At 54.2% G+C, this 27,053-nt stretch overlaps 1 protein-coding gene across 5 annotated transcripts in view; it reads right to left on the bottom strand.

Annotated features, from left to right (window-relative positions):
• The window catches only part of ZFHX3 (zinc finger homeobox 3), a 393,056-nt gene that overhangs the window by 58,846 nt on the left and 307,157 nt on the right, over positions 1–27,053 (bottom strand). For all 5 annotated transcript variants that reach the window (XM_077184852.1, XM_077184853.1, XM_077184851.1 and 2 more), the window contains 2 exons: positions 23,325–26,068; positions 20,907–21,403 (listed from right to left, as the gene is read on the bottom strand). In XM_077184852.1, the coding sequence (XP_077040967.1) occupies positions 20,907–21,403; positions 23,325–26,022 (3,195 nt within the window). In that variant the 5' untranslated portion in view covers positions 26,023–26,068. The remainder of the gene's footprint in view (positions 1–20,906; positions 21,404–23,324; positions 26,069–27,053) is intronic.

Genomic DNA, 27,053 nt, shown 5'->3' with positions numbered 1-27,053 from the left:
ATGGAAGCAGAGTGCAGAGCCATCCTGCCCATCATCCAACTCTCTGCTCTCTGGCACCCAGGTTTTACTCCCTTGGATCAGGAAGGAAGCAGCAGCCTGGCCTGCAAGATGGCTGTGACAGAGACCTTGGCTGAAAAGCCAGTGGTGGGCCTGCAGCCAGGTGCCACCTGGAAAAACCCTGGTCACAGCCAGCACAGCTCACGCTGGATTCTCATACCACAATTATCTGGCAACACCTATCAATCCCCTGGTACAGAGGGCCATGCCTCTGGGAAACAAGCAGCCATTTCCTGTCATGGATCCCACAGACATGGAAATTCTTTCTTAGAAGCAAAGAGTAGAATTCACCCTGCACAGCCACACTGGCTGCCGCAGCACAGCTGTGTCCCTTCCCCCTGGGCAGCAGGAGGTCACAGAACTTTCCCAATTCCACAGTAAGGGCATGTCACTATCTAGAAAAAATGAAAACCAAGGTGAAACAACATGGAATCCTCAATGAAGGCCTCTGGTGTTTCCACCCCACACCTAACAGTTCAGCTGTGCAGTACTGCCTGCCAGCTCCTGCCATCCAACCCCGAGACCTCCCTGAGTCTTTGTGTCATCTCATGGAGCTCTTTCCTCAGCACACGCTTGGCCCGAGGCACAAGTACAGCGATTTAGACATGATCTTGAGGTTTGTCAATCAAAAATATTGCCTACGTGCAGCCAGGACCTTCTGGTAAAAAATTCTGATTCTTATTATCTCAGTTACAGCTGAGATAAGATTAAAGACACATATTACCCAGCGCTGTGTGCCTTGCTCACACGGAGGAAGGAGAGCCCTCTGAGTCTAGGAATGATTAAAAATAGGATATGAGCTGATGCTGAGGCTTCTCATTGGAAGAGCAAGGAAAGAGAATAAATGTATTCTAGATCTGGCTAATTAGATGAGCCTCTTTTGGGATCACGATGTATTTAATTAAATTCACTGTAATATTTGAAGAATCCACGAGGGCACTAATCCCACTGGTGCCCTCAAAAGATTTTTTGCTGTTTTCCCTTATAAGAACTTCTTCCTCATCTCATTTCTATTGTTTGCATGCGTTACCCTCTTCCTGAGCCAGAAAAAGACGAATGGCTTAAGGCACGAAAGGTCAGCGAGCCCTCCACGAGAGCAGCCTGCCCATCCCAGGCAGCCCAGCCTCGCCAGCCTGGCTCTGCCTGAGCCCACCACAGCCTCCCTGGTTCCACCCTGCCCTGAGCCCACCACAGCCTGCCTGGTTCCACCCTGCTGCCAGCCTGGCATTGCCTGAGCCCACCACAGCCTCCTGGTCCTGTCCTGCTGCCAGCCTGGCAGTGCCTGAGCCCACCACAGCCTCCCTGGTTCCACCCTGCTGCCAGCCTGGCAGTGCCTGAGCCCACCACAGCCTCCCTGGTTCCACCCTGCTGCCAGCCTGGCTCTGCCCTGACCCTGCCACCCCCTCCTGGTCCTGTCCTGCTGCTGGCCGGGCTCTGGCTCCAGGAGCCACACCAGCCCCATGCTCAGGGGCCACACCAGCCCCATGCTCAGGGGCCACACCAGCCCCATGCTCAGGGGCCACACCAGCCCCATGCTCAGGGGCCACACCAGCCCCATGCTCAGGAGCCACACCAGCCCCATGCTCAGGGGCCACACCAGCCCCATGCTCAGGGGCCACACCAGCCCCATGCTCAGGGGCCACACCAGCCCCGTCCTCAGGAGCCACACCAACCCCATGCTCAGGAGCCACACCAGCCCCATGCTCAGGAGCCACACCAACCCCATGCTCAGGAGCCACACCAGCCCCATCCTCAGGAGCCACACCAGCCCCATGCTCAGGAGCCACACCAACCCCATGCTCAGGAGCCACACCAGCCCCATCCTCAGGAGCCACACCAGCCCCATGCTCAGGAGCCACACCAGCCCCATGCTCAGGAGCCACACCAGCCCCATGCTCAGGAGCCACACCAGCCCCATCCTCCCATCCCACACACCCCGTGCCGAGCTTGGGAAGTGCCCACGGGCTCAGCAGCAGCTTCTGCGCCGAGCCAGAGAAAACCCCCAGTGAGCAATTAGAGAAAAATCCGGTCACGGGTTCAAGGAAATATTAAGGACATGGTCTCTGTGGAACCAGAGGCACAGTCTGCACTGCTCTCATTTAAAAGGGGGTTTTAGGAAAACATTTGTTTTAAACAGTTTAATAAGTGTGTCTTATTCCATGCTCCTCTCTTGCTTCCTCTCAAGCATCTCTTGTGCTGGGGTCAGCCTCACGTGCCCATGGTGCAGGAGGAGTCACAGGCTGAGGGTGCCACCAAGCCCATGCACCTGATTCAACCCTGCAGCGGAGGAAGGGAGCAGTCCAGAGAAAGCAGACGTGAGGGCCGAGCCAGTCCGAGCCGTGAGCTGCTGGAGGCGATGAAATGTTGTCCAAGTACGTGTAGTTATTGCCCATCACACTGTTAAACTTCCCCCTTGTGAGAATTTATCCGTATCACAGGAAACAAATTCAAAATACTAAACCAGAACCTTGTTAGAAGACAAATCAACTTGAAAATCAAAAGAATATATTGTTCCAAGGAAAACCAACCAACTTCTGTCAGAAAACATCGATTTCTGTGAGTCTGAGGGGGTGTTCCCCCCTCCCTCTCCACAATAGGAAACTTCCAACATCTGGTTCTTCACGCATGGCATGCAAAATATTGATCAGGGTGAGTCAAAGCTACACTTTAAATCAGAAACAGAGAGAGGAACGCTCTGATGGAAACCATACGGCTCACGAGTGCAGCTCCCCGGGGGACACGGGTGTTCCTGTCCTGCACCAAGCGCGGCCTGCAGCACCTATCCCCACACACCCCCCCAAACCAGCCCGTGCCCACAGGGCTCAGCACAGCCCGGGCCTGCTCCGGGGCCCCATCGCCCTGCTCTGCCCCAGCGCGGTGCCAGCCGCCCCTGCGTGTGCCCCAGCCCTGCCCTGGCCCCCGGTGTGCCCGGGGTGCCACTGCCCTGGTGGCCCTGCCCTGGTGCCACTGCCCTGGTGGCCCTGCTCCGGTGCCACTGCCCTGGTGCCACTGTTCCGGTGCCACTGCCCTGATGTGGCACTGCTCTGGTGGCCCTGTCCTGGTGTGACACTGCCCCGGTGCCACTGCTCCAGTGCCACTGCCCCGGTGCCACTGCTCCACTGCCACTGCTCCAGTGCCACTGCCCTGGTGCCACTGCCCTGGTGCCACTGCCCTGGTGCCAGGCTGGCTGGTCCTGCCACACCGACTGTCCAGCCATCACTCTCCAGTGTCTGCCTCAGAACTGCTTTCTTCTGCTAAGCAGAAAATGCTCACAGGGTACAACGCACAGGGTCACTGACAAACAGTCTGCAGAAACCTCCTCCACATCACTTCCCAGCACTCCCACTTCACAGCATGCCCTGCCATGAATACAAAGGCCACTCCACTACCCAGAGCTTCTTGAAAAAGAAGTTGTCAGACTTCAACATCTTTGGCAGAGATTTTCTCCACATGTAACACTTTTCGTACCTCTGAACTCAGCACTCAGCTCTGTTAGGATGGGTAAAGCAGTGATTTCAAAGAACTGACAGATGCAGCTGGGGAAGAAGGAGCCAAAAATCTGCTGGAAGGTCACAAAAGCCACGGGAAGAAGCAGCACCACAGAGGTGCACTGTGCTGGCTTCCTCCTCCAAGCACTGATATCTGAGCAGCCCCAGTGACCAGAACCAGCACGCGAACCCGGCAGAGCGTTTACTCGGAGAGGTTGACCAAGCTCAGGAGCTACTGGAACCACTTCAGCCCTGCCAGCAGATCAGGAGAAAACCTCCTGATCTCCTGCAGCACAGGAGAAAACCCAGAGACCGACTCTTCCTCGGAGTGAGGTCAGACAGGGGTAATTAGTCACAGGCTTGGTAGGAAACCCTCCAGTGCCATGAGGACTGTGCACCCCTGGGGAGGGACAGGAGGTGACCCTTACAGCAGAGCTGGAGCGGGGCTATGGGTCACCACAGAAAGGGACCCGACCCCGCTGCAGACCTCAGGGGCCTCGTGAGCATCTCCTGGCCCCCGTGTGCCTCTGATGTGCTGCTCGAGATAAATCACACAGCCCTGCAAAAGAAAAATCTGAATTTTTAATGAAAGTCATGTGGATGCAGCTGTCTGATCCTGGTCTGTTCCAAGTACTCCATAAAAGTCAGGGCTGGCCAATCCATCTTGCTCTCCTTTCACACCTGCAGTCCCAGCTGGAATCTCCTGAGCTGGGGGCGGGCAGGCAGCGCAGTGGGACCCGTGCTGGGCAGGGCTGCAGTGCCAGCAGCCTCCCCTCCTCCTGCAGGGGGGAAATCGATCCTGCATCCAGCAGCAGGTTCAAAAGCTGAACTTCTGCTCTTTCATATCCAACCAACATCCTGAATTGTTTACTGCTTCCAGAGGAGCAGCGTTACAACCCCTTCCCTGCTCCTGCCTCCGTGCTCACACCTCCGTGGTGCAGCGCCGGTGCTGCAGCTCAGGCTCGTTTGCCCCTGGGTTTCTGCAGCTGAGCTTGTGGTAACTGCTTATCTTATCCTTATCTTCCTACCTACAGGCTGGAAATGTAGCACTCCCTCCTGCCACAGAGCCTGAGGCACCAGTCCAAGTTCCCAAGAACAGACACAACTGCCCCCATTAACAGCCCATCCCTGCATCCCACCACATCTGTATTTTCGGAGCCCTCCAGCCCTGCCTGCAATAAGTGAACACCACTTGCTCTCCTTGTTAGCCATGTAGCTGTGCTGCAAGGTTTTGGGTTCCCCCACAAACCCAAAAGAGACCCAGCAAATGGGGTTTGCTCCACCAGCCCTTGAAGTCTCATTAAAAGCCAAATATTGCTCAGCCTAAGGATGGAGAGCTCAGCATGGATTTTACTGAACGTTAAATCAACCAGCAAGCATAGCCAGCAAACTCTGTGGCACTTTAACTTTAAATAATGCAATAATTATTGAATTTCCTTTTTATAACTGAAGTGCTGGAATGTAAACAATGGGGCTGTAATTGCAGGAAGGGGGGATCAATAGAGGCAATCGTTTTCAGCCATGTTAATTGTAAATACAATTGCTCCAAGATGTCAGCCTCGTTCTTCTCGCTCCCAGAATCATCCTAACGGATGACAGAGTCCAACTTTCCCATTACAGCTGTTCGTTCCTTTAAGAGGTTCTCAATCAGGTCTGATCAATCTGTCAAGATAATGCATAGAGTAAGTAAGACTCTTCCAAACACAAGCTCCCAATCAATAGCCCGGACCTGCTTAATGAGGAGGGGCTAAAGCCCAGGGGGAGGCACAGTCCCAGCTACTGCTTGGCTTCAGCAGCCAACTTCTTCACAGGGTCTTGGAGCAGCTCCTAACAAGGACATTGTTCATGCTGCCCGTGATGAGCAGCATCCCTGCACACCCACAGTCCCACGGGGTCTGTGCACAGAGAACAAGAGGTTAACAGAAAGCAAGCGCCAAGAAAGGCTGAACTTGTAATCACAGCCCCCACACCTTTTTAATTGTGCAACAGACCTACAAGCACTAATTAATCATTCCTTGGAAGAGATGCCTGAAGATGCAAACCTGTATGGGGACAGCTGACAGCCAAGAGCTTCACTAAGACTCCTTCTGTGGAAAACTTCCTTCCCATGTCTCAAGGAAGGACAAAGTCCATGGGGAGCCAGCACTGGCCCAGTTATGCTGGCCAACCCCTCCCAGTGCAGGGGAAACAGAGTGGGATGCTGGCTGAAGAGCTCTTGAGGAGGGAGGAGATGCCAAGGGAGGTGAGGGAGCAGCCAGAGATGCTGTTTCCAGCTGCAGTACCTAACTCCAGTAGCACAGGCATCCCTAGCACACCTGGGCCACCGTAGCCTTGCAGAGCAGCCCAGAGAGGGGAAAGGAATGGGTCTGACTGCACCTGGGCACTCTCCTACAGCATCCAACTTCCTCTTCTCCCGCAGCTGCCCTGCAAAGACTTGCCAACGCAGGAAATCCACCCTTGGGCAACTACAACTTAACTGCAGAGAACCTTCCAGCTCCCCGAAATCTCCCCTGGGAGACACAAGCACTGCTGCACATGGAGATGCACACAGGAGCGCGAGTATCGATCCTGCTAATTATAGTGCTAAAACCACAGCACCATGAGAGCACATTTCCTATCAGCTGGCCTGTAAAGTGCTGCCCTCAACCCTGCACGCTCCTGCCCGGCTGTGGCTCCAGCACAGGGCCCACCACAGCCCTGCAAGGGCACCTCTGACCAACAGGAACCAACAACTCCACACAAAGTGACCTCTCCTGTGACCAGTCAGGACGCCAGGGTGCCACCCAGAGCCAGCCGCACCCAGCAGCTCCTGTGGGCAGCACAGACTTGGGAATGGTTGCACTCCTCTTGCAACTGAACCAAAGCCTGGATTTGGGACATTTCATCCTCAGGAAAGCATACAGTTTTGTCACTTCATATTTCTATGGATGCTGCCATCCCTGGAGAAACACGGTGGAAAAGCTGCACTTTTGCCAGAAAAGCACTGTATGGACAGCAACAGAATGGAGTGATGAAAAAAGAAAAAAATTGTGCCAGAATGCAGCAACATCACCAAGAAGAGGCTCAGGGCTTCCAGCCCACTCCTATCTCAGTGCTGGGATAGGCAGGAGCTGAGGAATTCAGGGAGCCTTGTCTTTTCCAGGGTCAGGAAAACAAATGAGTAAAAAACAACTGAAGACCATAAGCAGGCCTCACAATGCCACTGCCCAGACATTTATAACACATTTTGTACATCTACTTGAAAATGATCAGTTCAGTGTGAGTTGCTAAGTTGTGAACACTCGGGTGAACTAGAACAGCCTGGGAATATGGAAAAACACTGGATAAAAAGTAAATTATGTAATCAAAAGTCTGGGGGTAACCTGGAAAGATGGCAGGATTGAAATCTGTTGTCCGTATTGCAATTGTGCAGGTGCTGAGTGATTGAAGAGGGCTTTCTGTAGCACGGAGCCAGGCTAGGACTCTCCCTCCCAGTGATGTTTTGTTTCCTCTGGCAGCCAGGGGAAGGATCCCTGCGTTACACAGGAGGGCTCTCCGAGGGGCTCTGATGCAGCACACTCCTTGGTCTTGGGCTGATAACACAGCTCAGAAAATGCAGCTCACTTAGCCACCCAAACCCCTCTCTATGTGTGCAGCCTGCTTTAAGAATTTAAATTAAAATGCTATTTCCCCCCCATATTAAGTCTTTTGGAAAAGAACCACTGGTCTCAGAAGGAAAAGCCTGAGGACTGTGTGACAGCCCTGTGCCCTGCCCTGTGTCCCGAAGAGCAGGGGCAGCCAGGTGTGCCAGTCCCCTTCCTGCTGCCCCAGCTGCAGAGCAGAGCCCAGCAGAGCCCAGCAGAGCTGGGGGCAGGACAGGGCACAGAGGGGACCCTGTGTGCGACCAGGGACTGCTGTAACGATGCACCATGGAACCATGTGGGACCCTGCACCAGCCACGAAACCCAGCCTGAGCTCACACTATTTAACAAAACACTACGGACACAGATTAACCCTCCTCGCCCGGGATTTATTGCCTCATCCATCTCCAGGGAAGCTGAGATGGGCTGAAGCTTTCCTGGTTTTCATACTGCTTCTTTCTAACTTCTTACAGCACTGCACCCCTCAACTCCCAGCAGATAACCAAAAACAGTAACAACAACGCACAAGACAATTGTACAATCCTCTCCATAAGTCACAGAGTATCAAAGACATGGAGGACACAATCTCCCCGTGCAGAAGCCAACAGAGATCCGTGGAAAAACAAAAGACCCAGCCCATCCTTTGCCCACAGTCCACAACGAGGATTTTTCAAGATCAGGTGATAAGGGAGGAAGGAAAACGAAAGGATGCTATGATGGACTCATATGACAGAATGGGAGCAGAAAGAGGAAATATATAATACTCCTTGAGTCTCGAAGGTGAGCTGAAAACCCTGGAGCCAGTGAGCAGCCCTTCTCCAGTGGCACAGGCTGCAGGGCTGGGCACCAGGCTGGGCAGCCAGAGCACCAGCTGAGACACACGCTGGCCATCAGCCTACCCCGAGCAAGATCTGAAGCTGATTTCAGACCACGCTGCCAAGGTAAGTTCTTTAAGTGTCTGTGAAACACAAACAGAACACAAGCACCACGGAAATGCCCATGAGAAAATAAATAATTCTTCATTCAGTGAAAGCTTTGGATTGTATTAGACAAAGCCTGGGGCAATGTAATGAAAGAGGAAGATAAAAAGAAATGGAATAATTACTCACAGAATGAGGCAAGAATCCTGCTGGAAAAATATGTATGGAACTACTTATAATTAAGAACCAAAATAATGTCTGCACACAAAGGGCTGAATTAAGGCAACCTGCTACTTGCTATGTTCTACAAGGCTGTGAGGGCTCCATGAACTCAATGGACACTAATGTGTCCTAAGAGCTGTGTACAGAAATTCATGCAATTGCTCCTTGCCCCACACCCCTGAGCAAGTACTCTGTAGGAAAAGCCACTGAGCTCTTGGGGAGGAGAAGCCTTCAAACACAGCCCCCTCCAAATTTAACTGGAGATGCCTCCAGTCCTCGGGCATGTAACAGCTCCCAGCCCAGCTGGTTCCCACCAGGAAGGACACACCAGTGACCACAGCAATCCACAGCAGCACAACTGCCTGCAGGGCTCATGGATTCCACACTGCCACCAAGCAGTTCCCAGCCTATGAACAGTTGGGTTTGCTACTCTGTATTGCCTGTGTATATCTAAAATCTCATTCAACTGTAGTATAATTCTGCAGAGGGATCTACAAGAGAATAGAATGGCTCTGAGCATTAGTTACAGCTATTCCCTCCTAGACAGACTACAGCAATGGAAAACACAGGAGTGCAGAAGCACGCTGAGGCAAACAGAGCAAACCCGAGATGATGAATGTCTCTGCTCTTTGGTGCTCTCTTTGTTCCTGTGCATCTGCGTCCACTGGCATTTGCCTTCACAGGTACAGAAACCCCTGGGAAAAACTAGGCCCACTATCTACTGGTTTTAGCTGTTCTGGCTCTGCAATCCCAGTGGGCAGTCTGCAGAGACACACACAGGGTAAATGACAAACACTCAGCATTAGGAGGGTGGACTGACCACTGCAATTCAAAAATAAAACGGAAGCAACAAAACCTTTTTTGGGAGCAGCATCACTCACAGAAAGGTGTGAGGAGATAACAGATTTCTAAACCCTGTTTATGAAATTGCAGGTGTAACTCCATTTACTCCAGCTGCCCCAAAATTCTCATTTCTGTGATCACATGGGATTAACTTGTCTGCAAAGATACCTGCTCATGGTTACCATATGCTAGCAGGAGGTCAGTCTGCAGGTTTCATGTCTGGACAATCCCCCTGCACAGCCCAGAGTCAGACACTTTGACAGGTCTAGGTGGGCATGCACTGGAAAATCCAGGTAAGTCAGAGCTAAGGAGGTGTGAAAATGATAAAAGCAAAGGTGCTGCTTTGTGGGACCATGAAAAATACTGACAGGCAGCCAGAGGTGTCTGTAACACAGACCCCATGACATGAAAACATCATCTGCAGGTCTCCAAAGCCTTTGAACCTCTCCCACCTATGGTCACAGCATGCTTGGAAACCTGCTCTGGGACAGCAAATCCCTTCTCGGAGGGACTGCCAGCACCTGGTCCCTTTCCAGCACTGCTGCAAGTGGTGAAAAGCCAAAGCCAGGCACTGTCCTTCCTCTGCCTCCTCCCAGGGGCAGGTCCTGTGCTCAGCAGTAGGTGCCACAGCATGTGCACCCTGCACACACCCCAAGAGAACAGCTGTGGCCCCACACCTGCACGAACCCCAGAGCTACACAGCAGTCCCACAACTGCTGGGGGCGAAGTGAAGGAAATCAGAACTCTCAAACTCACACCCTCGGGCTTTGTGCTGGAGAGGAAGGAGGTGAGTCTCACCTGAAGGCAGAAGGGGTTATCCCAGGAGAGCTCCCTGCTCTTCTGCTGGCCCTGCCTAAAGCCCCTCCATGTGAACACTACAACAACTCTCCGGGCCAGTTTTCAAAGAATGACCCAAGTGCCCAGGACCTGCTGAATTAGGAGTTTCTGTGCAGCACAGACTGGGGGCTGGATGGGCACAGGGATGTGAGAGTAGGAACCAGGCCAGGGGACAGACACAGCTGGCTCGAGGAGCTGGCCAGCGATGGGCACAGGAGAGCCCCACTCGACACAGGGGCAGCTCTCACCCTGCGCAGGGCAGGGCAGCACCACAGCAGGCACGGAGGGAGCCGGGGGATGCACGGGGTGCCAGGCTGTGGGTGCCTCAGCCCCGTGAGCCCAGGGTGCTCCAGCAGCCGTGGATGTGTGAGCCCGGGGTGCTCCAGCAGCCGTGGATGTGTGAGCCCGGGGCGCTCCAGCAGCCATGGATGTGTGAGCCCGGGATGCTCCAGCAGCCGTGGATGTGTGAGCCCGGGGTGCTCCAGCAGCCGTGGATGTGTGAGCCCGGGGTGCTCCAGCAGCCGTGGATGTGTGAGCCCGGGGTGCTCCAGCAGCTGTGGATGTGATGTGTGAGCCGTGCCAGGCACCAGAGTGAGCGCTGCTCTCCTTCCCCACCAAAACCCCCGAGGCCTCTGCGCGCGCGCTAACCACAGCCCTTTGAGAGGCTCGTGTATTTACAAACTAAGGCACGCTGAAATCAAAGGGGATACCATATGACATAATTCACATTAAAATGTCAACAGGCTGACAATTTATAGAGTCAATCCACCGGAGGTGGGGAGAACTAAGACATGGTAATTGTTTAATTCCCGCTTAAACCAACAGCAGCTTCACCTTCAAAGCAGCACCGCGTGCACGGCCCCTGGCTGCTGTCAGCCCTGGTGCCAGCCTGGACCTCAGCCAGCAGGGAGGCAGCGGCCTCAGCCATCCACTGGCACCAGGCACGGGCCAGGCACATGGGATGCCGCTCTGAGGAGTGCAGCTCCAGCCACCCCATGGCAAATATTCACCACCAGCACAAGGATAACCAGTTCCTCAGGAAGGCAGAGTCACACTGGTCAGGGCACTGGGGTCCATTTCCACACCTGGGCACAGCACCCCTGCTCTGGAGGGGACACAGCAGGTAGGTGCTCCAAGGGCTCAAGGAACCGACTCACCCAGTGCCTGGCTCTGCATGGCCCTGACAACACCACAGCAGCGCAGCAATGAAAGCATGGAGAGCCCCAGCCATAAACAAACCCCCTCGGGGCACACGAGAACTTTTTACTCCAGGTAGATGGCAGCAGCTTTGCCCACATCAAACGTGCTGCAGTGTTTTGTGATACTCAACACCAGCTCCTCAGCCCGCTGACATCCCTGCCTGTGGACAGGCTGCTGGCAACACGTCTTGCAGCTTGCAATAAAGCATAAGGTAGGCAGGAGAGAGAAATGTGCACCACTGGGAGAAATTTTACCTGGATAAACCGCAGCCAATAAATTTTCTATAAATGCCAGCTAATGCTGTCCCTTGGAGAGCACTGGGCAGGGACTGCCGGGCTCCAGAGCCCTCGGCACAGCCTCGCTGTCTGTACATAAACAGTAACACCTCATTCTCTCTTCTACCTCATTAACTGAAACGCATTAAAACAAGTGTGCACTGGGAGCAGCAAATGAGACTGTTAAACCAAGCTGATATAATCCTCATCAGCTGTGGGAAATGAGCACACATCCATTACACTGAATCAAGCCGCCAACTGCGACTCATCGAGGATGCTGAGACCCCAGGAAGGTGCTCTTCCCCCACAGCTGTACCAGGCAGCTCAACCACTGCCTCCAGCACTCTCTCATGGGGCATTTCCAGAGTGCTGGGGCTGCATTTCCATTCCAGCAGCTCCCCCACAGCACACAGCTGGGAGCCCTGGTCCCACGCTGCAGCCACGAGCCCACTGTGTCCAGAAGGAATCTGCTCAGAGAGATGCAGGGAACCATCTGACTCCTCTGGTATCCAAGTAGAACAAAAGGCCAAGGCAGCACACAGAGAACATGGGACGTTTCCCAAGCCCAGTTTTCCATGGGGACATGGCCAGGCAGTGTGACAGCACCTGGCCACAGCAGGGCTGGCCTCAGGTGAGGGACACACGTTCACGCCCTGCCCAAACGGTGCCAGCCTGCAGAGCCACAGCACTGACAGCCCTCGGTGCCACGGCTGCCCCGCTCCCCCAGCTGGCAGCCAGATGTGATCGGGGGCAGCCCCAGAGAGGCTGACAGGAGCTGTCCCACAGTGACACCGACTTCCAGCACACAGCACCAGCTCACACCAGGATACGGAGCTGCTCCCTTCTTCTGCAGGGCCACCACGCCACGCTCTGCCCTCATGAGCAAAGACTCGCTTAAAACGTTGAAGAAATGTTCATTTTGCCTCTCCCTGAGGAGGCAGAGCAGGGAGCCCTCCCAGTGCTGCAGGAACCGGACAGACCACTTTCACCTCGGACAGACAGACAGACAAGACAGCACTTTGTGCCCTCCAACGCCTTGGGTGTGAACTGCTGACCTCACCAGAGCAGCTCAGGTTTCCAAACTCTGTTCCTCATGCCAAGCAGAGCTGATGAGGCAGGCTGGGGTCCCCTCTGCCTCGCCCCCAGCCCTGCGGTGGGAGGAGGTTCCCTCTGCCTCAGCCCTGTACTCGCAACAAGAATGTAAACAATCCCTTCGATCCTCACAGCTGCTATTCCAGAGTTTTTAACTCAGCAGAGCCATTACACAGCATTTCCCCCATGTGCAGTCTGTGCACAGTGCAGCCCATTCCCGGCTGCCTGGGACTTGCTGCTCCCTGTGGAACAGGACACCCTGGGGTCTCCCTGGCAGCTCCCAGCAGCCTGCACAGGCATTTTGAACGGGGTCCATGAAGTCTGTTTAACCAGCATGATGTGTGCAACAGAATCACAAAGAAACAGGCATTTAAAGTGACATCTGTTGGATTAATTAGCTGTGTAATTAGCCTCCCCTCTGTGGAGACAGGCTTTGTTACTGCTGCCTGAAACTTCCCCAGGTGATTCTCTTTGTATCCATCCTTCCCTGAGCACACGGAGGAGCAGAGTGGGTGAGATGGGGCTGTACTGCCCAAATGAGGGGCACCAGGCAGCCCAGAGGCCACGGGGCACCTGAGGGGCTACAGCTGGGTCAGAGAGCCCCAACTGCTGCATCCGTGTGGTGGAACCCAAACGGGAATGTCCATCGGCCTGAGCGCATTCTGCAGGTCTGTTCAGAGATGAAAGGCAGGGATACAAGTCAGGCATTTGTGTTCTCCTCAGTTAAATCACAACATCCCTGTCTGCTGCAACCAGCTCCCCACCTCCCTGGCCGGGGAGCCCAGAGCTGACACGGGGGTCACAGCAGCTCAAACAGCTGGGGGACACAGCAGCCACTGCACCCCGAGCCACGGACAGCTCAGCAGAACAGAAAAATCCCCAGGCAATCTCCAGGACAAGGAGGAAAGCTGGGACCGTGGGATAGCTGCAGTGCACTGATGGTTCCATGGCCAGCTGCAGGGATCCCCCTGCTCCAAAGCAGAGCAAGAGGGATGCTGGGGGGAGCCGTGCTGGGCTCTGCCCCGCACCCTGGGCTGCAGCACCCAGCACCCAGCCCTGCAGCACCCAGCACCCAGCCCTGCAGCACCCAGCCCTGCAGCACCCTGGGCTCTGCCCTGCACCCTGGGCTCTGCCCCGCACCCTGGGCTGCAGCACCCAGCACCCAGAGCTGCAGCACCCAGCCCTGCAGCACCCAGCCCTGCAGCACCCAGCACCCAGAGCTGCAGCACCCAGCCCTGCAGCACCCAGCACTGCAGCACCCTGGGCTCTGCCCCGCACCCTGGGCTCTGCCCTGCACCCTGGGCTGCAGCACCCAGCACCCAGCCCTGCAGCACCCAGCCCTGCAGCACCCAGCCCTGCAGCACCCAGCACCCAGCCCTATGGGCTGCAGCACCCAGCACCATGGGCTGCAGCACCCAGCCGTGCCTCTCTGCCAAAGCCACCTGGAGCCCAGGATCTCCCAGCAGCTGAGCCAGCCTCACCAGAGCCACCCAGCCGTACCCCAAGGCTCGACTTCCAGAGAACCTGTTGCACAAGTGCAAGTTTATTGCCTAATTTGACTTGCAGAACTTGGCTGCCCACGTCACAGTGCAGAAGCAGGATTTTTACGACTGGCAAGAAGGGGAAAAAGCCCATTATGGTATTAAGTTATGTACCATGCATACATTATTTATTGTAATTTAATGAATTCCCTATGAGATAGCAAACACAGAACCTCCCATGCTGCTTCCATAGCAAGTCTGCGGACTTTGTTGCAACAGTTTCTTTAGTTCAGTTAAAGCCACAGAAGGACAACACAACATCCTGCAGCCCAGTGCACTGACACAGCCAAACAGAAACCAGCTGTCCATGCCAGGTCACATGGAACAGGTGGGGCAAAGCACCTTGTGGGCCCCTTCCTTCAAACCAGCCCCTGCCAGAGATGGATGCTAATGAATGCCCATCCATAATTTAATGAGGTCGTCGCCAGTGAGCCTAGAGCTGCAGAACTGGTGCTTGGCCAGGGCTGGTACCCAAGGCCCTGAAAACCTGACCCTGCCCAACCAGAAAAGGAACCAGAGCATTCTGAGGCCTTTGAGGTGTATCACCTGTGTTGAGGAATCCACCTAGTGCAGGCAGCTGGACTCAAGACAGACTGAAATGCCAGCTGAGCTCTGGGTTCCAGCCCGGGACAGGGGGCTGTGAGCTGCCAGCCTTTGGGATAACAAAGGAGAGGGGAGTCCAGGAACACCAGCAAGGTGGATGGGCAGGAAGAGAGGGGCAGGAACCGAAGGCCTGGAGAGCTGTGCGTGGGGAGACTGTGAGGATATAAAAGCCCAGGTGCTCTTTTGTTGGGGGTCCCTCCTCAGAGGAACCAGCTCTGTTTCTCTGTTGCTACACCAGGAATAAATAAATGGCTTTATGGAACGAGACATCTGAGGCTGTGCCATGGGAACCCTGGGGTGGAACTGGTGAGGAAACCTGGTGTGACTGAGTGAGGGGGGTGTGGGAGTCACACAGGACCCATCGGGTCACTGGAGCCACCACGGGAGGGGCTTTGGTCCCAGCAGTTAAAGTCTCTGGCCTTGGGAGCGTGACTGCCCAGGAGTCTGGGGAATGTCTGACTGGGGAGTTTCCTGAACAGCCCCTGCAAGGAGAAACACAACACCCAGAGGGAGCGTGGGATCCTCAGGGGATCCACAGGAGCACAGCCCCTTGGCACAGGCTCTGTGCCCTGCCTCCAGTGCCTGCTGCAGCCTCACACCAAGCTGCTCCCGGCTCCTCTGCCTCCTTGCTCTCCCAAACCCTGACTTGCTCCAGGCCTACCTGCTCACCTTCACCTGCCTGTGCTGGCTGTCTGCAGGATGGGGGAAAGACTCAGACAGACATGCTGTGAATAAGACCCTGACAAACCATGCTGGGATAAGAGCACAGATCAGCTGGATAAGGCCACAACAGACAGGCCCATCACCTGTCCTGGACAAGCACCTTCCCAGGTCTCCTGCCCGGAGCTTCCCAGGCAGAGCTGAAGCTGCAGCAGGACAGTAAGTGGATGCCTACCACTGCTCACAGCGGCTGACCACCCAGAGGACAGTGCCAGACTCCTGATCTGGAGCAGGCTCCCTCCCTCCCCACCGCCAGGCTGTGCTCTGCAGAGCAGTGACCCCCACACCAGCACGGGAGGGACAGCGGCGGCTGGTGCCACCAAGGCAAGGTCTGCCACAGCCCGCCAGCCACCCTGCGCCAAAGCTGCGGCCAGAACACTCCGTCCTCCCCCTGAGCAGCCCAACAAGAAGCACCACCTCACGTGGGAGAAATTCCTGCTTGGAAATCTAAATACTCATCCCCATGTTCCAAAGTTACCAGGATAAAAGAATGAACCATAAACACAGGCAGAACTGGCATCGTGCACAGGAAAGGGTCAGATGCACACTGACACTCCATCCAACACGATGACACCTTGTTTTGAGATGACACCTGAGGCTGAGAACAGCTTTAAGACCCTCCCTGCCAATCCACAGCCCTGCATGAATAGGGAGAGCCAAGACCCACTCCTGCTGCTCTGCCCACAGGCTGCTGCAGAAGCCAGGAAAAACTGAGCTTATACAGATTAGGATAAAGCTTGACAAGGTGTTTTTCTGCTTTTTTTTTTCTTTTTTCCTTATGTTTGGTTTGTTTAGTTGGGTTTTGCAGGCCATTCTCACAAATATTTTAACTTCTAAACCTGTTTTGGCTTAGGGTTTTTAGCTCCTTGTTCTGGGGAGATCCTGGTTCCTGCTGTTGACCAGGGCTCCTGCTCCAGTTCACTCTCACTCCTTTGTTATTTACGTTGCTTTTACAGAGTGGTTTCTTTACTAAGCTGCTGGCTGCACATGGCTCAGCACTTACTGGAAAACTTGAAAGAAAAACCTAAGTGACAGAGGCCCATAAATAAAACATAGAGCAAGCAACGCCGTGTGCTCTCAGCAGTTCTGATTCCAATCCTTTCAAAAAGCAGTGCGGAGAAAGGAAAAGTTCTGTGATCCTGTACTAACAGTCTTTGGTATTCAATACCTAAAGGAAGGTAAAGACATCTTTTAGTGCCAGGGAGAAATCTGTCACTCACAAGAACACGCAGCCCCACGAAGGATGGGTCTCAAAGGGTTAAAGTGATACGGAGAGGTTTTTGTATCAAAATAGCTGTCAATCCCAACAGGAGCCAAGGTCTGGACCTAGGGGTCCTTTTCTGGAGCCCGTGCCCCCTCCTGTGGGGCTCCTCCCCAACTCCCGGAGCAGGAGAGTCCTGCCAAGCCAGCGACTTTTCCCTTCATGGCCCTCCACATGGGGCCACCCTTCAGGATTATCCTCCATGCAGAGGTACCTTTCAATTCTGCTTTTAAACACAAGAGATGGATGCTCTCCTCCCTGCCCTCCCTGTAACAGGGGCCTTCTCCTCTTGCCCAACCTCCACATGAAATACTTTCCTATTTGATCACACTGGGCTTTCTGTGGACCTTGGCCAGGCTCCCCTGCTCTGTTTTCTCAGGGGTTGTTACGTTTAACACAAGCACCTGAGGTGCTTTTTGGTAACCCCTCTGTGGCCCACACACATCACACCCTTTACTGTATCCAACAGCAGCTCACCCATTTTCACATAATTTTAACTTCAAAGTTAGCTACTATTACAGAAGGTACTCTTTGCCTTGTTCTGTTATGGAAGGACATTGAATTTGAATACATTATCATCATCATCATTCTGTAACTACATCTCATACAATATTCCATGCATCCTCTGGGATTAAAACGTTTTGGGGATTTTCCAACAAGTGTCTCTGAGAATCCTGTGGCCAGCAAAGGAGACAGAGGCCCCTGTGGGAGAGGCACGATGGGACAATGCTGCTCCATGGTGGAACTGAGGCGTTCTGCTGGGTGTTCAGCTGCACATCCTCCTTCCCTTCCCACAGGGCAGCTTTGCCTCTGTCAGAGTCAGCACACATCCACAGTTTCATCACCACTACCACCACGAGCACAGAGATTAAAGAGTCATTTTCCTGCACACTCTGCATCTCTAGCTAACAAAGAGCCTCTATGCATGGCACCACGTAACCCAAACCCTCTCCTCCAGACTCCCTATTCCCTAAAAAAGTGAACTCAGCACTTGGAAACACTGAAAAGTAAGACACTGAATGAACTCATTGAAGGCACTTGCTGGCAGTCTGGCCAGCAGCGTGTTTCTTCAGTAGTTCTTTGTTTAAACTTCTTCTGAGCTGCACATTCTGAACTAGAGATTGTCAGGAAGTTGTAGGAAATGTCCAGACCTGGCTCTCTCAAGCAGATTAATTCCTTCTGGAAACTCCACCTGTGCAGGAGATGCTGGGAGCTCGTGCCCAACCTCTTCCAGATGTGAGGAAGGCACGAGGAGACAGGCTTGGCTGTGCCCCAGGGAGCTGCCCTTGCCTCTGCTCACAGCCCCTGTCACCAGGCCAGAGCGTGTCCCGCGAGGGAGGCAGGGGCTCCAGACCCAGCATCCGCCTTGAGCCACAGCAGCCACCCCAAAATGCCATGCCATGCCTGACAATGGTGCCCTTGCCTGCAGGGAGCTGCTCAGGACAGAACCCCCCAGCAGTCACAGCAAGGGACAGGCAGCAGCTTCCCCCAGCAATTCCAGATAAACAAGGATTTCCCCTTTAGTCACAGAATTTTAGGGGGACAGCAAGGAACCGAGAGCACACAACAACAAAGGGAAGGTTACCAACCCTTCCAGTTTTTGGCATTCCCCTCCCTCACCCCTGCCAGGGAGGAGGAGGAGGCCTGGCAGAAGCTGTTGCCATGTGCAGGATGAAGGTGGCAGCAGAAGACCAGACCTTCTCCCCTGGCACTGGCAGTGCTGCAGGAGAAGACTGAAAGGTTCACCCGACTGTGGACTGACAGTGTCTCCAGATCACATTTTCTGGCAGCAAGTAACACTGACAGAAGTGGCACTTGGGCAATGCAAGCAGCCAATAACATGTGATTTAGGAAAAAAATGGCAAAAGCAGCAGAATAAGGAGGATTGTGTGTGATAAGCCCAGTGTGTGCTCTCACCCAGCAGCATCTGGAGAGGATTTTCTCCAGCAGGCAGGGAAGAACTCGATTACATCCAGTTAACTGTGCTCTAAACTGATTATGCATGTGCCAGGCTAATGGATTACATTAGCAAGAGGAAAAATAACATCCAATCAATCTCAATTTACTGCAGACCACACCAAGGCCTGAGAGAAGAGAAACCATTCTGTGAACTCCCCCCAGTGCTGCTGCATCCCTTCAGTTATCAGCAGACATGGCATTACAGCTGCTCCAAGGCCCGAGAGCCCTGCTGCAGTTGTCTGATCCATGCCTCACCCACAGAGGCTTCTCCATTGAATCAGTCCCTGATTCCAGCCATGCTGAAGCAAGACTGGTGAATCCAGCCATCCACCAACCTCTGCTCCCAGCTTTATCCAGCCATACCTGAAGGCCAATACATGGAGCATTCCAAGGGAATCCATTACTCTGAAACGTGTTATCCCTCAGCTGGTGTTTCACTGCTTTGTGTCAGAGGGAACACAGGGCTGGAGCAGCCCTGAGACTGCCCAGGCCTCTCACAGACCTGAAAACTGACAGTTCCTCTGTGCCTGCCCAAGGAAAACACCCTAGCAATCCTTATTACAAGAACCTCTGCCTGTCCCCCGACGCTGGTGGGATTTTTTTTCCATTTTTTCTTTTTCTTTCCTTTTCTTTCCCCTCAGTGAGAGAATTCTAGTGCCTCAATTGTTTTTTCCCACTGGAACCCACTGTAGATGAAGGGCCTGGATAAAGAAAACTTTAACCTTTGCAATGTATGCTTAAAAGAACAACATTATGTGTAAAAAAAAATCATAATACAGCTTTCAAACAACTCTCTTGTACCCCAAACTGACCTCCAGAGAGGAGATTCAGTTCCCTCAGCTGGGTTCCTGAAGTCTCATGGGGACTGTGCTGCCCTCAGTTTCCAAGGTGTGTAACTCTCCCAGCCTCCTGCACGCCAGAGAGCAGAGGTGTGTGTGCACACCTGATCATTTCCAGAGCCAGACTCTGATGGGCGAGGCTGGATCCCAGCTCAGCATGGAACAATCGCTGTCACAGCCATCCTGGCCTCAACAATGAGCTCAGAGAAACACAACCCTGCTCTGAGCAGCTCCCCACCAATGCCAGGTAGGTCCAACAACCACAGCTCAAGGTAAACCTTACATGATGCTCCTGGTTATAACCTTCCTCCCTGAATTGGCTGGAACTGTTAATTCCTAGGAAAAATCCAGTTTTGAAAATGTGTCTACACTCTGAAGTGGGTGGGTAAGATAGAGCTCAATGTCAGCTCTTAAATTCCCATTACATAAAGAAAAGTTTTCAAAGAAGCAATTAAAAAGTGCAAGGTACACTCGGTGTGTATATAAAGAAACCTCAGCACATCTGGGGGAAAGCAGGAAGAAAAGGATGAGAAAATACAAAAATCCTGTGAGGAAAGAGCAGACAATGAGTGGGAGAGCACGTGTGAATGGAGGGGATGCGGCTGCTGAGATTTATGGCAATTCGTACCTGATTGTTCATACTAAAGCTATTATGGGATGATTAGAGAAAAAGGTGAAGCTTTAAGTCCAGTGAAAATCAATAGAAACGTCTGGAGCAATTCTGCTGCACGAGTGAAAGGACTATTTACTGTATCCGGAGCTCCTCTTGGGTTACAGCCCACAGGGCTCGGGCCAGCAAGGGGAGGGGGCTGGGGACCAGACCGGTGAGGCAGGAAAGAGAAGATGCTTGTAATGGTCATAAAGGCAACACAGAACGAGGGGGTGGGAGGAAAAGGCAACAAGATGGGAGCGACAGCCCAAACAGCGCTGTGGATGGAACAGGCAATGCCCGCGAGGGGCAGGGCTCCTCTCCAGCCTCCTCCCTCCAGCAGCCCTGTGCTCACAGACCCAGCACTGACTGCACAGAGCACAGCAGCACGGCAGCCACAGCCCTGCCACCCGCCTGCTGCCAGCACCAGCACGCTGACCACTCTGAGAGCCTTCCTGTGGCACAACGGGACAAACTCCATGGGAAAGGCCAACAAAACACAGGCAAACGCCACCTTGCACAACTTTTCTAACAGGGATTGTTCCATTTCTGGGCAGAGTATCACAGCTGCAGTGCCACAAGACACACAAGCCCCCTCTAAAGCACCGTGAACATGTAGTGCCCTGAAGCCTGGACAACCACAGTGACCAACAGAACACAGGCTGATTGGGGCCAACGGAGAGCTCTCAGCAGCTCATCTCCAAAGGGTCACAGTGCACTGTGGTTCAACTTAGATTTTCCTTGGAAAATGAAAGAAGATGAAGCAAAGCCAAGCCTTACCTTATAGAGCTTCAGGCTGGCCTCGTGCCTGGAGTTCACGGTGTGCAGGCGCAGCTTCTCCAGGCTGTTGGTGTAGTAGTCGCAGGCGTTGCATTTCAGATGGACTGGGTTCCCAATGGCCACGCACTTGAGCCTCCACTCGTTGGCTTTGCCCCCCTCCTTGATGTGTGCCACCAGCTGGTACTTCTGCACGTGCTTGTCGGTCTTGCAGTGCAGCTGGAAGTTGGCCTTGAGCTGGGTGTTGTAGCGGCACAGCTTGCACTGGTACGAGTCCCCCATCACCGCCTTCCACTCGTCCTCGGGGAGGCTCCGCTCCACGTTCATGTGCAGGCCCAGCATGTCCAGGTTATCTGTGCTGAACTTGTTGCACACAGCGCACTGGAAGAGCTTCAGCGACGGGTCATTGGTCTGCGTGAAACTCTCACCCAAGTTCATGAGCTCCTCAGACACCAGCTGTCCTCCACCCAACCGCATGTCCAGCGGGATCTCGCCACCCACTGCACCAAGAGAAAAGGGGAAGGAGACGTCAGAAAGACTGAATTCCAGAAGATGAACACAGAGCAGAACACGAGCTGCTCCCAAGTGCCACCTGTGTACCCACAAGCACATGAGACCACACACAGCTGTGTGTCTCCCTTTGCCCACTCCTCTGCTTGCTGGTCTGCACCAGAGCCGAAGAAAAAAGTTACTGCAGCCAGCACAGAAGGTTGGGAACAGACTACTGTCACCCTTGCTACCCTCTTGCTCAAGGATCATCCAGCCCTCTGCCCATCAAAGGTGGCAAGAAAAACCCTGCAGACTTTGAGAGGATGAAGAATTCCATAGCACCACACTGAAATTTTCTGTGGCTATTTCAAGAACAGCATTCTGGTTTTTTCTTATTCTGTTTTTTGTTGCCTCCCTGGAGAAGCAAATCCTACCTCACGCAGTAGCTAAGCCCAGTCCCTACCACACAAAACAAAGATCAGCAGTCACAAGCCCAGGAGATGGCCACCTCACAGGGAGGTCACTGCCCTGCTGTCACAAGGTGGCAACAGTGTAGGACATGGCGTGGACAGAAACAACCTGAGCAGGGCCACTCCTGCACTGTTATATCTCATCTCTTGTCCAGGAGTTGAAAATGGTGAAGAATCTTCTAAAAACAGTTTTGACGAGGTAAAGACAGCAACCAATGAAGAGGATATGAGAGTATGTCACGGAGAGCCAGGAGGACCCCACCTTTGTGAGGCTGACTCCTCAAACCAGAGCTCAGCTCTGCTCACTCACAGCTACTGAGCACAACAGGCTCCTGCTCACACCAGAGCACCTGAGAGATGCAGAGAAACTCTGAACAAGCACAGAGACAAACCAGGACTCCTGTGCCACTTTGCTCTCCTTTTCCGTGTTAAAGACATTTATGCTCTTTCCACAGCTTTTTGGTATTTTACCTTGATTTGATGTCACAGCTCACCTTAACAATCCTATGAAAGGAACCAGGTCAACAATTCCTCAGTTAATCAAAAAGATATTATTTTAACTTAACTTTTCATTTCCTATGTTGCAAGTTATTTGCTGAGAAGCAAGCGCTCTTTAAGACACTCTCTCCTGAACTCACCATGCAGGAAAAACCCAAAAGCAGACTTTTCTGAATTATTAATGCTCTGCTCAGTTTTGGACCAAAATGTAAGAATGGGAAGGATCTGCTTCACTTCTCACAAAGCTCATAGTGTGTGTATCTGAGCCAAAAGGGCCAACCTGGTGTCAAGTGCTTATTAACACAGGCAGGGCCTCCCTCTGCAAACCTCCGTGTGAGACTTGCAACCATCAAGTGCACAGCTCACAAACTGCTCTCCAGGCAGCTCATGGACATCCAAGGCCCTGTCATTTACTTGAGGAACTTCAGTTAAAACACTCCCAACTTATACAACTGCCCCGTGCTTCAGCAGTGAGGGGCTCTGAGCTTCAAAAGCCTCCAATCCCATCTGTCACCGGCAGCAGAGGAACACCACCTCTCCCACCCCTCCCAAATCTGCTGACCTTGTCTTCTCAAGGCAACCCCGAACAAACACACCTGCCTTTGGGAGTGCCAGCAGGTGACTGCACCTTCTCTCAAAGCTATCCATCAAACTACTCCCACTCCCCACCAAACCCAGGAGACGTTCTCAAGAAACACTGTAGTTAGGATGCTTTCCACAACGAGGAAGAACATTCAGCGCCACAGCACCCGTAACCCGTGTCTGCTGTTCCATTAACTCCCTATGAAAACTCTTGGAAAATGTATTAGAAAAGCCACAAGATGAGGAAACACTGCTCTGGGTGAACACAGATGAGAAATCTGCACTGCGCAGCCTCCATACTTGACCACCATGCAAAGGGAGCTCATGAGCTGCCTTTGCTGGGTCTCCCACATGAACGTGGTGGAAACCCCTTCAACCTCACCTAGAGATGGAGCCATCGTTGCCATGGGGTTGGTGGGATCAAGCTGGAACCCCCCCATCATGAACTGTGCATCTGAGGAAGCGCTGTCTATCTTCAGGTTGGGCAGGTTCATGTTCTGGGCCAGGTAGTACTGGTAGAGCTCGGCCTCGGCGGGGGACGGCAGGCTGCCGAGGCCCAGGTGCCGGTTATGCTGGATCTGGGACATGTTCTGTTGAAGCAGCATCATATTGTGCATGTGCTTCTCACTGGTCATGTGGATCCGAAGGTTTCTAGCTACGTTGGTCTCATAGTCGCACACCTCGCACCGCCACGTAGGTTTGGTTTTTGGTTTGGTGGGGGAGGGAGCCCCACAGGTGCTACCGATGTTGGCGGCGGCGGCGGCCGCGGCAGCAGCTGCTGCCGCCGCTGCCCCCGCAGTGTGGCTGAACACTTGCTCTCCCCCTCCGTTCTGCAGGTTCTGCATGTTGTTGAGATGCTTGTCGGACTGCATATGAATACTGAGGTTGCCTTTGGTAGTTGTGGAGTAGTTACAGACCTCGCAGCGGAAGGGCTTGTAACCACAGGTGTAGCTCTCGCCCCGCGCCAGCCGCGGGTGCGGCTGCCCGCTCTTGCAGTAGACGCAGGAGCCACCCGGCTCGGGATGTTTCTCCTTCATGTGCGCCTCAAGCGTCTGCTGGTACTTGTAGTGCCAATTGCACTTGGGACACTTGAGTGTCTTACATGAGTTGCGAGAATGCATCATAGTCATGTGGCCACCCAGCGACCGCGAGGAGCCCAGGACCGTGTCGCACTTTGGGCACTCCACGCCGCTCCCCGAGGGGCACTCCCCACCCCCGAGTTCACAGAGGGGGCCAGCGTGCTGGTGATGGGAGATGTAGCTCCCGTCCTCGCCCTCTGCACTCTCATTTGGTTCTGGTGCTGTGGCATTGTCTTTATTGGCACTTTCATCGATGAAGTCCAGCCTCCTGCTGCCCTCGGCCACACTGGCTCCGCCGCCCTCATTGTTAAAGCTTAAGTGATTCCTCCTGTTTGCACCATCAAAGACAAAGGAAGAAGCAGAATTAGAACTAGTAGAAGCTGTGCCCCGTGACAAGGTCTGGAGCACGTTAGGCATTAAGGGAGAGTTAGAAATGCTTTGGTTTGAGAGAGCAAGGTCCTTTTTGCTGCTGCCACTGCCTGCCACAGCCCCAACATCCTCCTGGGGCCGGTCCTCCAGTTCATCCTCCAACTCGTTTGGAAATAGTCCTTTGCAACCCTCATCATCGTCATCTTCTTCCTCTTCCTCCTCTTCCTCTTCCTCCTCCTCCTCTTCCACATCCTCCTCCTCCTCCTCTTCCACCTCCTCGGCTGGCTCCACCTTTTCCGAGAGGCTGTCCTGGTCGTCCCCCTCTTGTTTCTCCCCCCCTGCCACCCCAGGGTCCTTCCCCTCTGAGGATTTGGTGGGACTGGAAGCCAGCGGGCCCAGGGGGACTGAGGTAATGGGAGTCTTCAGAGCCGAGCTGGTCAGCCCACCCAGGTTGAGGAGTGCACTGGGGGCCAGGACACCCGCTGCCGGCGGCGGCTCAGCTCCACCGGCCGCCCCGGCCTGGAGGGCCTGCTCACCTTCCATGCAAATGCCACTGAATTTACCATAAAAACTGTGTCCAGGGCCTATGAGGTTAGCTGCGGAAACGAGAGGGTGCTGAAAGGTTTTGTTTTTTGGTTCCAGAAAGCTGACAAGGGGTTCCTTGTCTTTGCCTATCCCTTGGATGATAGCGGAGATGTTCTTATTGCTAAGAATTTTCCGCTCCTCCTCACTCAGAGTCATTCGGTGGTCGTGCACGGCATGGGTCACGAACGAGCGGACATACCCAAAGGACAGCTTGCACAAGAAACACATCAGGATGGGCTTCCTCTTCCCATAGAGCACAAAGCCATCGAATTTGGACAGGTCCACATTGTTGGGAACATCTTTGGATACGCAGGAGCTTTTGGCAGAACCGTCGCTGTTCAGGTAATCCTTGTTGCTTTTGTGTCGCACATCGAAGACGCGGAAGCTGTGCAGGACGGGGCTGATGCCCGCCAGGGCTGAGGTATTCGGGAAGGTCTGGTCTGAGCCCTCAAACCACTTCCCGAAGGATGAGGCTATGTGGAAAGTGTTGATGATCTGTGGGTAGACGGGAGCGGCAGCAGAGGGATCTCCCTGCTTGGGCAGAGAGTTCGGGAGCAGCGAGGGGAGAGTCCCGCTGCCGCCGGCAGCCCCGCTTTGCACCAGCTGGCTGAGGCTCTCCACGATGTAGGCTGAGCCGTCGGGCTGGTACACGATCTCACCGGCCAGGTTCTCCACGTCGCTCTCCTCCTCGCCGTCCTCGCTGGTGTCGCTCCCGCTGTCGGCCCGCAGCGCCGGGGGCGGGCGGGCGCCGGCACAGCGGTGCTCCATGTAGCTCTGCAGGCCGGCGAAGGAGGCCGCGCACTGCCCGCAGCTCACCTCCTGGCCCGCGGGCTCGGCGCCGGGGCCCGCCGCGCTGCTCTCGGCGCCGCGCTCGGGGAACGGCACCCTCAGGCTGTCCAGGGGGCTGCAGCTCTCCGCCGCGGGCTGCTCCATGCTGCCGGCCGGCTCGGGGAGGTGCGCGCTGTTGAGATCAGTCCATTGCTGGTGCTGAGGAATGCCGCACCCATTGTCCTTCCCGGGGATGACGGGCGAGTCACAGCCTTCCATGGCAGGGCCGGCACGGAGCGCTCATTGCACCCGCTACGGCTCCGACCTGCGGATGGGACAGAGGAGAGAGGCAGGTGAGTCTGGCTGCTCCCAAAGGACCCCACCACCGCCGCAAGGGCTGCTGACCCCGCTGCTCAGCACCAAAGTGGGGGCTCCAGGGACAGGCAGCCCGGCCTTGGGCAAGGCACCGCTGGGAAGGAGCAATGGAAACACGCTGGCAGCAGCCACGCAAGAGGAAAACTGAAGGGGCCTGGAAAGTGGCGAAAAACCTGCTTAACACCTCTCTTAAGGGAGCCAGCAGGAAGACTGTAGGACCTGCACTGTGACCCCCAAGGCCTTGGGTCTTCAGAAAACAAAACATCATGGGAAAGCTTGTGACAGAAAGACTGCACGACAACAGAACAGTTCTGTGGCTTTACAGCTCTGGTATTCCCTAGCCCCCCCTAAGGCAGATGCTGTTTCTTTGGGTGCCACCCTTCTGCTAATGGCTTGGGAAACGCAGACCCATTGCTAGCACACATGCACCTCAATGGGAGACCTGTGAGCCAGAGCAACTCACAGCGATTTTGGAGAAACAGAGCTCAGTGAGCACAGGACACATAACTGCTCTGGTCTGGACAGAGCTTGAACAGAGAGATGTCAGGAGAGAAACCAAACAGGAAATTCCAGACCTGACAAGGGGGCATCCTGGGGATTGGAGAGCGATCAGCCCACCGCGCTCCAGGAGCCTCCCAGAGGTCCTGCAGGGCACAGCCTCTGGGCACCGATCGCTCCTCTCGCCCCTGGAGACAAACGGCGGGTGCAGGTCTGGAGGAGGAGGAGGAGGACACCCTTCCACTGCCTCCATCCCACCAAAATCAGCGCGACTGGAGGATTCCCACCAGCTGCCAGGCAGACAGCGGGCCTGGGCTCCTGACCATGGCTGACACCCAGGAACCCCTGTCATCGTGACCCTTTCTGCTGCATCTGGCCAACAACTCCAATACTGCAATCCTAAGGGAGCTCTCTTCAGCTCATACAGAAAGTGTGAA

The sequence above is a fragment of the Agelaius phoeniceus genome, chromosome 12, assembly GCF_051311805.1.
Source record: "Agelaius phoeniceus isolate bAgePho1 chromosome 12, bAgePho1.hap1, whole genome shotgun sequence".
NCBI lineage: Eukaryota > Metazoa > Chordata > Aves > Passeriformes > Icteridae > Agelaius > Agelaius phoeniceus.
This window is presented reverse-complemented; position numbering and strand designations above follow the sequence as displayed.